We start from the raw sequence: 16,262 nt of genomic DNA, 5'->3' as shown, positions 1-16,262 counted from the left end.
GAGAAACATGCATCTGTGAATTTCCTATTTATTCATTCTGGTCCGCATCTTCGTCTGCAGGAGAAAATTTAAACATTCTCTGCTTGACAGAGAAATTGAATGGACAAAAATTTTCAAATGGGATTAGATTTGAAACTCCTACGAAGAGCTGTGCTGAATTACAACTGCTGCTCTCTCACTTACAGAACAAACTTCCTCAACACCACTAACAGCCAGAGTTAGAGTTTAGTTCACTGTGATTACCTTTCATTTTCTACACAATGCATGGATTAATTTAACCAGTTGGTCCCAGGCATCAGTACCTCCAAGTTTACAAAGAACCAGTAGTAATGTGTGTGATGAGGAAACCGAAACAACTGAGTAGAATTTGAAGGAAAGTAGAAAATATTCATAATTCTTAGGTTCAACAATAGACAAATTCCTGGAACAGTCCAATTGGATAGGGTTTGAGCAGTAGATGAGTTCAAAATGAGCAATGTTGGGCCTTGTTCTGCAGGTAGAAATAAATGGCCTTCATGATGGCACAGATATACGAGCTCTAACTCAGTCCAGGACCGAGTATATAATGAAAGATTGTGAATTTTCCAGTTCATTTTCAGATGGTTGCCAAGGAATTGAATCAGTGGCTTTACTTACACTGAGATGCTGGAGGTTGAAGCTGGTATCCTGTCAGCTCACACCAGCCAACTGGGTAGAGATCTGGAGATTCACAGTCTACCCACTGGTCATATTCATCCTCCCAACCATCAAAGTGAATCCTGAGGAGCCGATGGACAATGCGGGTAACAGTGGCTACGCACACCAGACGTGGCTCCATCAGATCTACAGCCTCCAGTTTCATGCCCACTCGGAAGCCATGGTTTGGAACTTCCTGTGATAGAAAACAAAGTTAGTCTTGGCAAGTTGAAAATCTCATTTAAAATGTGATATTATAAGCCTTGCTTAATTTTGACGTGGGTTCAGGAGGTACAATCCATCATCACTATGTTAGCATACCACAGGAATCACACTTCATATTACATGGCAGCACAGGTAGGCAACTCAACCAATCATGCATCACAGCAGAGCTGCATCAATATCTGAAGCACACAAGGCCTTCACAGTGAGAATTAAACCACCATCAGAAGCAGGTACTCTGACCACTCTCATTCTCCTTAACCAAGAGACCAGTTGCAAAAACCAGAGATCCTGGTTAAGTTAGATAAATCTTAGAGGGAACAGTGGACAATTTGGTGGTTCAATACATTATCCAAGTGTGAAACAATAAATTATTTTCACTTCAGAATGTGACATTTCCTACCCAAGCAATGTAAGCAGCATTCAGTCCACAAATTTTCATCCAATGGACATTCCAGATTACTGGACTGGCTACTAATTCAGCACCCTTTAACTAAGGTCACAATGTAAAAACAGAATACCATGTGCAAGCTTTACATAAAAATTAGAATCTTAACACAACAGTTCTCATGGGATAAACACGCTGTTTAAAATAAAGCTTCAACATAATTTAAGAGTTAAAGTATGAAATGACAAAAGAAAACAATTTACATTTTTGACAACTCATGCTCTCACCTTGTTGAACAGCTTGACAGGTGCTGCGACAGATCCCATTTCCCTAAGGTAGTCAAACCATTTGAAAGGTATTTTGGAGTAACCTGCAAAATAGTCACCATCACTATAAGAGTGCCAGTGAATTTCTCAACCTTATCTGCCTGACATCAGGAACCAACAGAACAAATATTTGCCTACACCATAGATGTTTGGCTGGTCGAATAATACAGCAACAGGATAAAATAACCCATGGTGATTCATAAGGAGCATAATCACAAATGCTAATAATAGACACATCAGGGGATATTCGGACAGGTGAGTAGAAGTTTGGTTTTAAGGAGGGAATTCTAGATGTTTAGTGCCTTGGCAGCTGAAGGGACAGCCAAAATTGTACAGCATGGACATACAGGAAGCTAGAATTACAGATGTGCAGATATCACATAATGTGGCAAATTGGAGGAGGTTTCAGACAGGAAAAGCCAATGCAGTGGAAAAATTTGAAACGGGGGGAGACATTGTGAATTGTTGAATTAGGAATCAATGTGTGTGTCAGTTTTGAAGAGTTCAGTAAATTGGACATGAAAGGACAGCAGAATTCGACATGATCAAAAGTTTACAGAGGTTAGAACATAAGACAAGGCACCCAAGAGTGCATTGGAATAGACAAAAGTGGAGGTAGAAAAAGCACAGACTGGGGTTAAGCACCAGATGAGCTGAGGCAGAGCAGTCTGTGACCCTACAGAAAAGGTAGGTCACATGTTCACATTCCTGCTTCAAACATGAAATCAAAATAATAAATTGAACCTTAAACAAGTAATTCTTTTTTTTCATCTCCCAATTTCAAGTGGCATCAAATGTAAATATTTCACCCATGTGGGTTCCAGCCAGGTATTCTGCCATGGTGACCACTATCCTGGGCCCAATGCCATCCTGCACATTTGTTGGAGCGAGTGGACAACTGGACCTGGAGTCATATTGCAACTTAACTTTTGTCTCCTTAGCCTAGTCACAGATTGTAGCTGAATCAACCCCACCTCTTCCTTGACCAAGATCAGTTAACACTGCACAGTCGAGAAAACTCACCTGTGACCTGCTTGGTCTGTGGGAATTAGTACTTTGCGAGGTTATGAACAAAAGCACTTCATTAAGGATGGTGTCGATTTAGAGCCAAGGCTATAAAATGTGTTTTTCCCTCTTGTGGAGTTGAACTAGAAGTAAATAGTGGCTGACACACCAGGAAAATACCCTTTCTCCAAAATAATGTCACAACATTTTTAATTTCCTTTTAAACAGTTTAATGCCATATCTAAAAATCTGCACCTCTGACAGTGTTGCAGTGAGGCTTGATAATGTGTTTTCCAACAGAATAAAAGTAAAGCTCATGTGAGGTTAACTGGTATAGAGGAAGTGGAAATGAGGAGATCGTACAATGGAAAGTACAGTAACAGTGCATTCTATTGAAGTTACCATCAGGCTGTCGCTGGGATGATCCTGAATAAATATAATTTGATGTAGTATACATTGTCAAAACAAAGCCACTAACTATTTTCTCAACACCTATTCTACTTCAAAATTCCACCTATAAAAATACCATAAGAGAAGATAGCCACTTACTTGGGCTTAAAGGAAGGGGTATGCAAGTCTATGTGACATGGAAGGTGTAGCCCCTGGAGATTTAAAGAGGAACACTGCTCAAAAGCAAGATCACTAATTTCAGGATCAATTCCAAGTTTCTTTCCCTGCAGCATTTCACGCCAAACCAAGCCACCCTGACAATGGCACTGTTAATTGGGTTACTCGTGCTTCATGAGAATTTGTGCTTTGGGCTGGTTTGGGAGCCATCTCTGACCCAAGAGAAACTGTATTATTGATCAAGGCAACAGCATTAGCTTTACAGCAGAATGAAAAACAGACTACAGGCGTGAAGCCTTGTAATATCGGATCAACTCTGCCTTTATCAATAAAGTAATGCTCAATTCCCAACTGTAAGACACTGCCTAGTGAGAAAGACATTACCTCGGGGGGGCGTAAGTTCAATCTTATTAATTTCACAGAACCCTACGGGAAAGATTGACGGGGATGTGGAGTGATAGCAAAACCAGTCTGAGCCATCTGCTGCCTCCGAGCCATCGATACCAATCATCAGGTAGCCCTCTGCCAATACCTGAGAAGAGAAAGGGAAATTCACCAAAAGGGGGCAAAAAAGAAGACACAGAAAACACACATTTCACAGGTCACACACACAGCTGCATACAGTGATGATCTCTCCTCAGTACAAACCAGGAATATTGAGGACAACCAAAGTAGCCCCACTTCACGAAAGGAGAGTCAAAATGTTACAGGATCTTTGGCCTGTAAAATTTACAGTGACGATGGTACCACAGAATTGAGATGACCTGCTGGTAAGCTGTTGGTTTACTATACCCTGGTGGCTCCATTTCTTTTTCTACGAAGTAACGTGAAAAGGGATTTGCAACATGATCATAGCATCGGCACCACAATACATCCTTGCAGCCAGTAACAAACACATTAAGCACCAAACATCTGCAGCCATGAATAAAATCACAGCCAATTCCACTCCTCATCTAGATGTTGCCAAGTACGGGCAGTTCCCTACTGAGGAGTGGGGGAATACAGCAAAGCACAGAAGCAAAGTTTCTCATGGATTGTCCCAAAAACCAATTTGCACTCCATTCAAATTCTTCCAACCATCAAACTCTCTGTCCATTGTAGATGCATATTCATATTCTGCTAAGCGATGGATGGAACTAGGGTGGGAAAGGTCTCTTCACCTTCCATAGAACTAAAAAAGAATTTTTCTCTGCCACAAGACCTAAAGGCAGGGTGGGATGGGGTGGGTTATACCTGACTTCACTCAATGAAGTACATCCAAGTAACCCAGTGGTAGCTTAAACAAGTGTAGTGACTTCACATCTTGGACATGCACCACTTTAAATGTAAAGCATCTTAACTTTAAAACTGATGAGTTTGCACATATGCAAAATAAAGTTCTTTATTTGCGTTTGTCAAGTTCTCCTGATAATGCACCCATTACACTTTGATTCTTCACAGCAGGTGTAACAGGTTATACGAGTACAATGTTTGGACTCCGCCCTTCATAAAAGGATGGATTCTTACACCAGAAACAAAAAACAATTTAAAGACCACCATCAAGACAACAATGAGCCTACATACAAAGGCAGGAGCTGACAAGTCTCAGCACACAATCCCCCACTTCAAGGTAAACTGAGAGTTTAGGTTGACACCATAAAGGCACCAAGGGATTTAAATCTGAATGGCAGAATCGAACAGTCAACACGCTGGACCAATGAATCACCACTGCATATGCCAAATTCCCAATCCCAGTTGTGTGAAACCACAAAATATAGGAGGACAGCCTCAGGAACATGATCTCACTTCAAACAAAGAGAAAAGATTATCTGAACCTCATTTCAATTTAAAAGTTTTCTGTCACAAAAAAGAAACTTGGCTTCCACATCAGAGAATTAGGTATCAGGTCCCTAGCACAATGTACAAACCCAGAACAAAAGCCATTAACCATAGTGCCACAAGAGTTTGAAGCAACAAACCATTGGGCCCTTTAAGCCTAAAAGGCATGAATTGCAGATGCTGCAAACCTGAAATAAAACTGGCAAGTCAGACAGATCATTGGAGAGAGAACAGAGCTATCAGTTCAGATTGACGATCTTTCATCAAAACTTTGAGAGTACTCCATCATTCAATAACGTATAAAAGTAAAGAAGTGTTGGTGAGGCTCTAGAGGGCACTGGTGAGGCCTTGTTTGGAATACTGCGTGCCGTTTTGGGCCCCTTATCTTAGGAAGGATGTATTGATGTTGGAGAGGGTTCAGAAAAGACTTATGAGGATGATTCCCAGAATGAAAGGGATAACATATGATGAGCGTTTGTCGGCTCTTGGACTGTACTCACTGGAGTACAGAAGAATGAGAGGGGACCTCATAGAAGCATTTTGAATGTTGAAAGGACTGGACAGAGTAGATGTGGCTAAGCTGTTTCCCTTGGTGGGTGAGTCCAGGACTAGAGGGCACAGTCTTAGAATTAGAAGGTACAGGTTTAAAACAGAAATGAGGAGAAATTTCTTTAGCCAGAGGGTAGTGAATTTATGGAATTCTTTACCACATACAGCTGTGGAGGCCCGATCATTGGGGATTGATTGATAGGTATCTAATTAGTCAAGGTATCAAGGGATATGGGGATAAGGCCAGAAATTGGGGCTAGATAGGAATAGTTTTAGCTTAGCTCATGGAGCAGACTCGACGGGCCGAATGGCCTACTTCTGCTCCTTTGTCTTGTGATCTCTTAACTGATCCTACTCCTCAAATCCTCTTTGCTGTCTAATCACCAAATCCCGCAATTACAAACCAACTTCCAACCTGCCCTTAAATTTGCCTATAGTGTCTCTGACACTTCTCTCTCTTTTCTGGATCTCTCCATCTCAGGAGACAAACTAACCACCAATATGTACAGTAAACCCACCTCCTCCCAGCCCTACCTCGACTGCTCCTCCCCCCAGCCCATCTCCTGCAAGGGGTCATCTCCTTCTCTCAGTTTCTGTCTCTGCCACATCTGTTCTCAAGACGAGGTTTTCTGCCCTAGGGCTTCTGAAATATCTTTTTTCCAGAAATGTAGCTTCCCTTGTGCTGTAGTTATTGGAGCCCTCACAAACATTTCCTCCATTTCTTGCATGTCTTCTCTAACACAACCCCACTACCCAGTTAGAACAGTGATAGAGCTCCCTTAGTCCTAACTTTTCACTCTACCAGCCTCTGCACCCAGCATATAACCCTTCGCCATTTCCGCCTGCTCCAAAAGGGATCCCACCACCAGTCAGGTTTTTCCCACTCCCTTTACCGCTTCCCCCCAACCCCTCCCCCCAGTCTTCTACAGAGACCACTCTCTCCATGACTCCCTGGTCCACTCATCCATTCCCACCCACCCCCATCCCCTAGCACCTTCTCCTGCAAACATAGGAGGTGCAATATTTGTCCCTTCATCTCCTCCCTCAACACCATCCAAGGGACCCAAATAGCTCTTGCAGGTGAGACAAATCTACAATCTGGTCCATTGCATTCAGTAGTCACGATGTGACCAAATGTAGACTAGGCGACCACTTTGCACAGCACTTGTGTTCTGTCTGCAATGGCCCACAATCTCCCCCCTCCCCATTCCTCACCAAGTAAATGATGCAGGGTCTCAACCCAAAACATTCACACATCCCTTTTGCCTCCACAGATGCTGCTCAACACACCCAGTTCTTCCAGCAGTTTATTTTTTACTCCAGATTCCAGCATCTATAGTCTCTTGTTTTCCCCTAATCAATCTAATGGGGAAACTAGAATACAAGGTAGACATTTCGACAAGAGCTTACCTTTCTGACTGTGGCCACGCAGATGGCAGAAAGATTCAGGGGGTCAATTGCTTCCAGCTTCATCCCTTCCTGGAACCACTCTCCACTTTGGTCCACATCCTTCACCTAAAGATTAGGAGATTCAAAACAATCACAACAATCAGCAGGCCACTCTTAAAAATTGATCCTCAGAACATGAACATTACCTACTCCATGTCATCCCAAGGTGTTGCTGGGAAGCTACACCAAGTCAAAGCCAGTTAAAAGCCAACCACCCAAGTATGGGGACAGAAGTCAGTCAGAGGCCATCAGTGAACCGGTTGGATTAAGGCAATTTCACAGCAAAGATTTTTATATCTAGATATTTATTTTAAGATCATTTCAAATGATCAAGCTAGTAATTCATCTCATCTTCACTGCATTGTCTACCTGGTAATAAGCAAGAGACCCTTCTCTAATACAGGCATTTTATTCAACTTAAGTGGTGGAACAATTAAAGCTCCCTGAAGTAAAGGGCCCTCAACAAGATCCTTATCTATCATCTACAGGCTACCACAATGCCACTGGACAAACTTGATTACCAAAGTCAATAACTTGTACTGCAACAGCAAGCAAAAATTAGGCTACAAACAACCTAGAGTAGGCGGAAGAAAAAGCCACCCTTGCAATACAACATATTCACCAAAAGCATACACATGTATGCACAAGTAGCTGTTGAGGACAAAACTATTCAACCAGAAACAAGTTATGGTTGGATATCCTACCACGTTGGTTTATGTTCAATAACTGTTGCACAGTTTCGTTCAACACTCTCATACTCCTTGCATCACACAGAAATGGGCCCTTTCAGCCCACCTTGTTCATGCTGATTGTGACGCTTAGCTATGCTAATCCAATTTAGGCCCATAGCCCTCTATGCCTTTCCTATCAAAGTGCCTGTCCAAACGCCTATTAAACTTTGTCATTATATCTGCCTTCACTACCGCTTCTGGCAGCTTGTTCCAGATGTTCACCACCCTCTGCGTGAAACTTGCCCCTCAGATCTCCTTTAAATTTCTCCCTTCTCACCTTAAAACCACTGCCCTCTAGTTCTAGACTACCCAGCCCTGGGAAAAGTATTTTGACTATCTATTTTAACTATGCCCCTAATAAAATTCTATAAATCTCTATAAGGTCAGCACTCAGCTTCCTACATCCATGTGTGAATAAACCCAGTCTATCCTATCTCTCTTCATAACTACAGATCTCCACTCCAGGCAATATCCTGGTGAATGTCTTCTACACGCTCTCTATTGCTACCACATTCTTCCCGTCATGTGGCAACGAGAAATACACACAAGACTCCAGATGCAGTCTAACCAATGCTGTAATGACGTCTTCTTAATCTCAAGTATGTGAAAGCAAGCACATCAAGCACCTTTTTCACTGCCTTATCCATCTATATCACCACTTGGTGAGATGTGGACTTGCAACCCAAGATCCCTGGGACTTACTCTATATGACCTACCAGAAACTGACTTCACAAAGTACATTACCTCACACTTGTTTGGATTAAATTGCATGTGCCACCATCCCACACAATTTTACATCTGATCCATGTCCCAATGTACCCTTAGACAACATCCTTCGCTATCTGAGACTCCACCAATTTTTGTGGCTTCTGCATATCTGCCCCTACACTATCATCCAAGTGATTTTTATATTACAAAGGTCCCAGCACCAATCCCTGCAGTAAGCCACTTGTTACAGATCTCCAGTCTGAAAAACACACATCCGCCACTACCTTCTGTCTCCCATCACCAAGACAATTTTGCATCCAGTTTGCCAACGTGCCTTGGATCACTTGTGCCTTGAACTTCTGGACCAGAATGCCAAAATGTACCTTTCTCCGAAGGTGTCTGAGAATCTTACTCCAGTGCACAACTTCAAATGTGTATTCAAATATTTGGTCTTTTATTTTAAAAAAAAGCAACGCCATTTTGTTGTGTTTTGGAGCTCTCTATTTACCCATTCAGCAAGTCTATTAAAGCATTACCATTGTACCAAGTATCTAATCTATAACAATTCACTCATTAATTTTTTAAATTGTACCCAATCAAATAGTAATTTGCTGCATGAAGTAATAAGCACTTCAAAGTAACTCTTCAGCAGAGGTTCACTTGTGGTGAATTTTTACTCTTAAAAACACATTCAGCTTCTAAGTCTGAACACCATTTAAGTTAATGGTCTTGATACTGGCCAGCCCTAAATCTAAACAGCAAGTTTTACCTGAAACTCTCCTACACTGCTCAGTATTGAGGACACAATGCCACATCTCTAAAAACTTACCTTTGCAAATAATTGTGCAGCGGCATCACAATGTCCTTCCTGTTTCTTTGAACCATCTGAATGAAAAAGTAAGTTAAAAATGTAATTATATCTTGGGGTGGCATGCAGTCAAGCACCATGTGAGACGACAATCAAGATGCAAAGTCAAACTTGAATGAAAACCAACTTTGCCACTAGGCAAAATAAGTAAAGGTTCAGATTAGTTCCCCCAAGATAGGAAGCTCACAGCCAATGTCTGCATAACAACCTCAGTCACTTCAGCTAAAGCCTCAGTTTTAAACCAGATTAAAATTTCACAGTTGATGCTACTAGCAACACCCATTCCGTCACCCCCACCTCCCCCATGCCCTTTCTCCTCTCAAAGGCTTTTCATTTCTTATTTCCCTCAATTGTTGGACTTTTGTCAATCACCTTCTTTTACTTCTGTGTTCGTCTATTATCAGAGACCATCTGCTATATCAGTGCACCAATGAGTGACTGAACATGCACAAAATCCCCTCTCCCTCTCAATGGCTGTCATTCAATAGCCTCACTGACAGGCTCTGTTGTGCAGATTTTACCCCCATTCTTGATAGGAAAATACCATTAACACTGTCTGTTTCTACCCAAGCCAAGTGTCACAAACCCACCCATTCAATCTTTCATGAAGGAACTACTTTCACCCTTATCTAATGATGCAGCCACCTTTCAAACCCTTCAAATGCACACAGAGCTGACCAAGCATAACAGAATAAATCCCCATCCTTTAGATAGTTTCAAAGATGCAAGATGTTTTGAACATTGCTCTCACCTGATCGTTTGAATCTGTGTCCAATACTTCGCGACCAACCAATAGGGTGAATGAGGGGGCTCAACATATGACACCAGAAATCATCTGTCCCATCATCACACTCCTCGTAAATTAGCCGCAAACGACCTCCCACGATGCTTTCAACAACTGCTATTCTTGTTCGGCAGAGGTGCGTCTTATCCACAACTTCTACACGCATGGCAGTCTTGAAAGGATACTGCATGCTTTCGACAACCTGCAAAACACCTTGAACGTCACTAAAGGGAAGTAATCAGCTTCATCCATTTCTTTTTCTGAAGCACACCAATGATAGACACATGCCACTGGTGTCAACTACTGCCCATCAAAGTCACAAATCGAAGTTAATGGTCTCTGTCTCAATTGGATCGTCAATGAAAGATTATGACAGAAGCTCCTAACTTTATGCGAGCCACAAAGTTTAACAAAGTCCTATTTAAATCTACAATGTCTGGAGCAACTATTGGGGCAGCTAACATGAGGGGAACTACTAAAAACTTCATCACCCTTGGGTTAAAGAAGAGAGCAACCAGATATGCTATCCAATGCTGGATACATGTTAAAAATCAGTGGGCAAGGACAAGGTACAGAACCATACTCAAGGCTCACAAATGTCACAGGACTTCATATGGAAACCAAGGACAGACTGGCAGCATGACAACATTAGGAGAAATATGGAATGAAATAAGATTAAGAATAATACAAATCAATGCTAATGAGACAGGAGTAGGACAAGGCAACCTACCTGTGAGCAGAAGTCAGGTGGAAGAGTCTTTGCACCAGTTAACCTTTTCACAAGGAAAGCTTTCCAGTTTGTATATTTATGTTGGATAGCTAGAATGAAAGAGTAAGAATTACACAGGAAATGCTGTATTTAGGCAATGCTCCATATCATTTAAAACAGAAAAGTGAATCATGCTCCAACAGTAGTTTCCACCCAGAATACCCATGAATTTAGCTGAATGCAAAGCAAGTCTTTCCATGCACACGTGTGGTGCAGTTTTGACATCCAAATACATTTGAGATGGTGGAATCCACCTTGTGAACATATCTACAGTAAAGAGTTGTCAACTAATGTGGTTCAAGAATGACAGAAGAATTCTGATGGAAAATCGAGTGAGTAACCGAGTGCAGAGAGCAACAATGATAGAACAAAATGAACAGATGGCACAAAGAACCAAGTATGAGAGCTGTGAATTTCACAAGAGTCTGAAGGTATTCAGAAAAATTTCACGGGGCAGGTCATGGTACAACTTGGAAATAGAATGAGGGTTGTGAATTCAATTTGAAGAGGTACAGGGAGCCAGCAGAACCAAGCATGAACCAAAGAGATGGACGCTTGAAATGGAATGAAAGCTCCAAAAACGAAGGTAAAGCAGTCTGACTGAATGGAAGACCTGCCAGGTGGTGATGGTAGCGGTAAAGGTGAACCTCACTGTGTGTGAACAAGGATCAGAATCTCAGTAGCCATGAGGTGCAGGAAGAGAATGGATAGAGACAGACAATATTTTAAAGTTTGTAATTTCAGTGAGGAGGATAAAGGGAACATGTGATGCTTTAATACTTCAAACAGGAAAAATCCCCGAGGTACAGTCCAGAGACTCATGCAGTTAAAAGAAGCACATCTGTTGTCAAGCACAAAGCGACTCCATTTGAAAAGAATTCAGATTGCCTATATGGATTTGGATTTTTCTTTTTAATTTTGTCAAAACAAAGAATAAGCCGAATATCAGAAGGAGAATGTAGAGGGGTAAAGCTGGGAATTGGCAGGATCTGCTCCCAAGTTTTGCAGTTATTTTGAAGAGATTAGGAGACAAAGGCAAAAGTCTTGGCCAAGTTAGCAATGATGAAGAGGAGCAACCACTGCAGGAGATCTAGTGTAATTGTTGCAAATTATAAATAAAAGAACAAAATCATGAATTTGTACTGGCAAGGATAGAGTGACAATAGTTTCAAAAGGTAACATATCAACCAAGACAGATTAATGACAGCACAGGTAAATCACTATTTATCTACTATTATCTTTATTCACTGCATGTTTGTTTTGCTGTGCACAGAAGGAACCAGAGTGTAGAAAACAGCAGGTTAGTAGAAAAGCCAGACCCGATCAGCACACCTCAGAGGACATTGTTCTCATTTCCACAAACGGTTTGACAATTACAAACAAGCCTTTCCCAGAGAAAGGAACTAAGGATTAGCAATGGGGTTCAAAGAAGTGCAGGGCACATGGGAGAAACATTTACACCAATTCTCATTGTTCATTCGCCATCCCCAAATATTCAGATTTCAATCCACCTTACAGAATCAACACATTGGAGTCTCACACAGGAAAATAACCATAGAAACAAGAACTGCAAGTGCCACAGAACACTTACTACGAGGAGTTACTAAAGGTTTGCCACTAGTTGCACACCAGCCAACTGGATGAACATCAGAGCCACAGATGTTACACCAAAAGTCAAGGCTAGAATCGTTGTCAAAGCCTTCGTATCGAAGCAAAGCCTTATAACCTGTGAGAGAACAAAAATGTCCATTTGAGACCAAGATACAAAATCTCAATGTATCATAAGCCAAGTTAACACTGAACATATGCAGTAATGGCGGCAAGGCTGACATTTCCAGTGCAGATTGAACTGATTTTAAATAGATTCTGGATGACATGCCTAGATCTGCACCCAAATATCACCATCCGGTTTAAGTACCAACAATATTTATATATGCAGGAAAAAACAGGTCCCTTCCCACACATTGAAATCCATACCTAAGCCACTGCTGCACTCTGAATGTCTATTTCAATCCAGTTCTCAGTCTAGGAAGAAAATTTTTGGCATATTTGTGGATACAGATTTTAAAGTGAAGGATAATTAAATAGCATTGGTGTGACATCAGCAATGATAGGCAGTGTTATCTTTAGACCCATGTATAATACTGTTGTGCAGTCAACAACATAGCACAGTTACTGTCTACCAAAGTGTAACAAGGAAAGTAAACTTTTAAAAATTCCTCATCTCAATTATAACACAATTTCTTAAAGTCCCCACTCTCAACAGATAGAAGCAGACCAGGAACTTCTCACACCGTTTTTGATGTTTTACTTCCGATCAGGAGGACACCAACATCTTGCTGCTTGAGGAAGATAGTTTACCCTATTTCCCCAGGAAAAATAACCAGGATCCAGTTAAATTCAATAAAGGACACAGCAAACTAAACAATCACTTTTCAACTGCTGCAATCACATCAAAAGTTAGAATTGAGCAATGCCTCAAATTCACTGTGTATGAAACTATTGTTTGCTTGTACCTGCTAACTTGATGATACCAGCAATCCAGAAGACCTTAGTAGGCAAGTTGCAATCAGTGTTAGGGACTTCCACTCTCACACCCTCTGCAATATCTCCCCAGTGAGTTCCCATAGGTACCTGTTCAATAACAGAAGGATGATGCTGTTGTCTAAATTGTATTTGTTGGTGCAGTGCTAAAGTCAGCACACACTTCACAATTAAACACATTATTCTTTATTAACTTACAGTTATGTATATCATTGCAGTTACCCATCAGAAGCACATAAATATAATACAATTAGTCCATGCTGGATGCTTGTTTCAGACCAAAAATTAAGTAGATCATGACAACTATTAAAATAAGCAGTGACCACCAGGCCTTTGTTAAGGCTCAACCAAGTTTTGACAGTGTCAAGTCATGCAAACAATTACACCAATGAGGCAAGCCTCGAGTGAGTCAATCAGAGATTGGTGGGAAATGGAAATAAAAGGAAGAGTGACAGAGAAAGAGCAAGAAAAACAAAAGGCACCAGAGAGACAAATGACAGAAAAATGCACAACAGGATCAGTTGCACAAGACGACTTGGGGACATGGCCAATGCGACAGAAGACCAAGATGTTTAGAACTGATTACAGTGAAGAACCATAATTGAAGGGTCAGATGACATCAGAATCCCCATGATTATACCACAACCTTATCAACAGGATATTTTTAAGATGTGCCTTCAGTTTTTATAAATACTTATGGTCCACTTATATAAAATTACTGGTCTTACTGCAAATGCACTCGCTGCCAGCTATCTATTAGCCCACACACTAATTATATCCCTTCAAGATTCTTGTGACTATTTTACAATGGCAACTCTAAAGGAAACAATTACATCCAATGGAGTCACACATGTTTCTTCAGAAGAACAATGCAATTAAGAACCTGACAACCTGAGCAAAACACAAAGAATTACAACACTCAGTTAGCTGCGTTAGCAGAAGAATGGTGATAAACAACAGATGTGAGGTAGGAGGTAGAGGAAAACAGGGGGAAAGAAAAACCAATGTCGATTCCAACTATCCCTATCTATGAGACTCAGGAGAGCAGTAATCAATTAATGGAAGTTCATCGTTACCAATGTGTGCTCCACTGGAGAACTCTACATTTCAGTAGTGATTGATGTAATATACAGGTAAGCGAAACAAAATTCTACTCACATGTTTGAAACAGCTGACAGGAGCCCCAATAAATTTGTTGCTCCAAACGTAGTGACCCCAGTCAAAGCCTTCTACAGTGATTGCTGTAAAATAATTACAAAGTTGTGAGAAAACAAACTCCACTGACAATATTTCCATAAGCAACAGCAGGGCATGAGACAGAGGCAGTAGCGTGCGTAATGGGGAAGTCTGCAGAAGTTCTATTTTCCTTGTTGCAATTCCTTGGCAAGATAACACTGCCAAATACATTAGCCATTACATGTACAAAGTCCGACAGGTGGTTGGGGTGTAGATATCGCCCATCACAACTTCATCCACCTCACCTTTCGACATTGGTGCACAAAGGATCAATGGCTGGCAAAGAGAGACAGGGGTTCTGGCTGGACAGTTATGTTGTTGCCAACTACGGCTCCAGCAGATGTGTCCTGCTCAAGACTAGCATCTTAGTACTGATGGAAACTTCAGATCCTACTGATCAGTAGCAGTAAAGTTGCTGGAAGCTATTATTAAGGAAATTGCAACAAGGATCTTAAAAATAACATGGATTTATGAAAAGGACATAGTTTGACAAATTTTCAAAATTTGAGGTAACTAAAGCAGAGCAAATTAATTGATCTACTGCATTTGGACTCTCAGAAGCTGTCCAACAGGCAGACAAGAAATTATTAAACAAAATCAGAGCATGTAGAGTGGGGTTAACATACTGGCATGGACTGAGGATTGCTTCACAGAGAAAAAAAACAAGAGGAATAAATTAGTTATTTTAAGGCTGGAACAGTGAACTGTGAACAGTGGTTGCCACAGGAATCAATGCTGGCATTCCAGCGGTTCACAATCTGCTTCAATGATCTGGATAAGGGTCAAGTGTAATATATCAAAGCTTGCTGATGATGCAAAGCTTGTTGGTAGTGTGGGCTGGGAAGGTTCAGAGAGACTTCATGTGGATAGACAAGCTAAGCAAATGGAATACAATATAGCAAACTTAAGAAAAAAAACAGAATGCAGAGTATTTTTTAAATGAGAGAGTGTAAGATATTGGTGTTCAGAAGAACCTAGTGTCCTTGTACATATGTTGGCACAGCAAGCAAGTGGAAGGCAAATAGTACATTGGCCTTAAATGCAACAGAGTTTGAGTACTGGACGAGAGTACAGTCATCTTGTTCCAGTAATTTTGGACTCTGGTAAGAAAGCAACTGGAATATTAAGTCTAGACTTCCTACCCAAGGAAAGATATTTGCAGCAAAAGTTCATCAGAGTGATTCCTGGGATGCCAGTTGAGAGAATATAAAGACTGGGCCTATAATCAGTTGCATTTAGAAGAATAAGAAGTGATTTCATTGAAACATAAAGAAGTCTGACCAGGCACGAAAAGGTAGATTAAGTTTTTCCTCTCAGATGTCTCAAGACAAGAGGCATTTGGACCATTTAGGACAGAGATAAACTTCTTCATGAGTATGTTTAAGACAGATCAATATATTTTTGGGTATTGAGGGAGTCGAGAGACAAGGAGTGCTTCTGTTTCTAATGACTCACTGGAAAAACTCATGGGAAGCAAGGAATACTTGAAAATTTGTTCCTTTGCCCATTCAAGAAACAAATACATAAAAACACGCCTAGACTTTTACAAATTTCAATGAGGAGCTCCTAAGTGTTACCTTCTTCACAGCTGGGGCTCATGTCCACTTGTAACAAAAACCAAGG

General features: G+C 41.1%; 1 protein-coding gene across 2 annotated transcripts in view; it reads right to left on the bottom strand.

Moving 5' to 3' along the window:
- mbtd1 (mbt domain containing 1) overlaps positions 1–16,262 on the bottom strand; it is a 70,011-nt gene that overhangs the window by 17,684 nt on the left and 36,065 nt on the right. For both annotated transcript variants that reach the window (XM_052032828.1, XM_052032827.1), the window contains exons 5-14: positions 14,562–14,644; positions 13,376–13,493; positions 12,451–12,585; positions 10,821–10,909; positions 10,058–10,292; positions 9,268–9,323; positions 6,961–7,065; positions 3,568–3,715; positions 1,573–1,655; positions 637–871 (exon numbers count right to left, since the gene is read on the bottom strand). In XM_052032828.1, the coding sequence (XP_051888788.1) occupies positions 637–871; positions 1,573–1,655; positions 3,568–3,715; positions 6,961–7,065; positions 9,268–9,323; positions 10,058–10,292; positions 10,821–10,909; positions 12,451–12,585; positions 13,376–13,493; positions 14,562–14,644 (1,287 nt within the window). The remainder of the gene's footprint in view (positions 1–636; positions 872–1,572; positions 1,656–3,567; positions 3,716–6,960; positions 7,066–9,267; positions 9,324–10,057; positions 10,293–10,820; positions 10,910–12,450; positions 12,586–13,375; positions 13,494–14,561; positions 14,645–16,262) is intronic.

The sequence above is a fragment of the Pristis pectinata genome, chromosome 18 (assembly GCF_009764475.1).
Source record: "Pristis pectinata isolate sPriPec2 chromosome 18, sPriPec2.1.pri, whole genome shotgun sequence".
NCBI classification, from domain to species: Eukaryota; Metazoa; Chordata; class Chondrichthyes; order Rhinopristiformes; family Pristidae; genus Pristis; species Pristis pectinata.
Note: the sequence above shows the minus strand (reverse complement) of the source record. Positions and strands in the feature narration are given on the sequence as shown.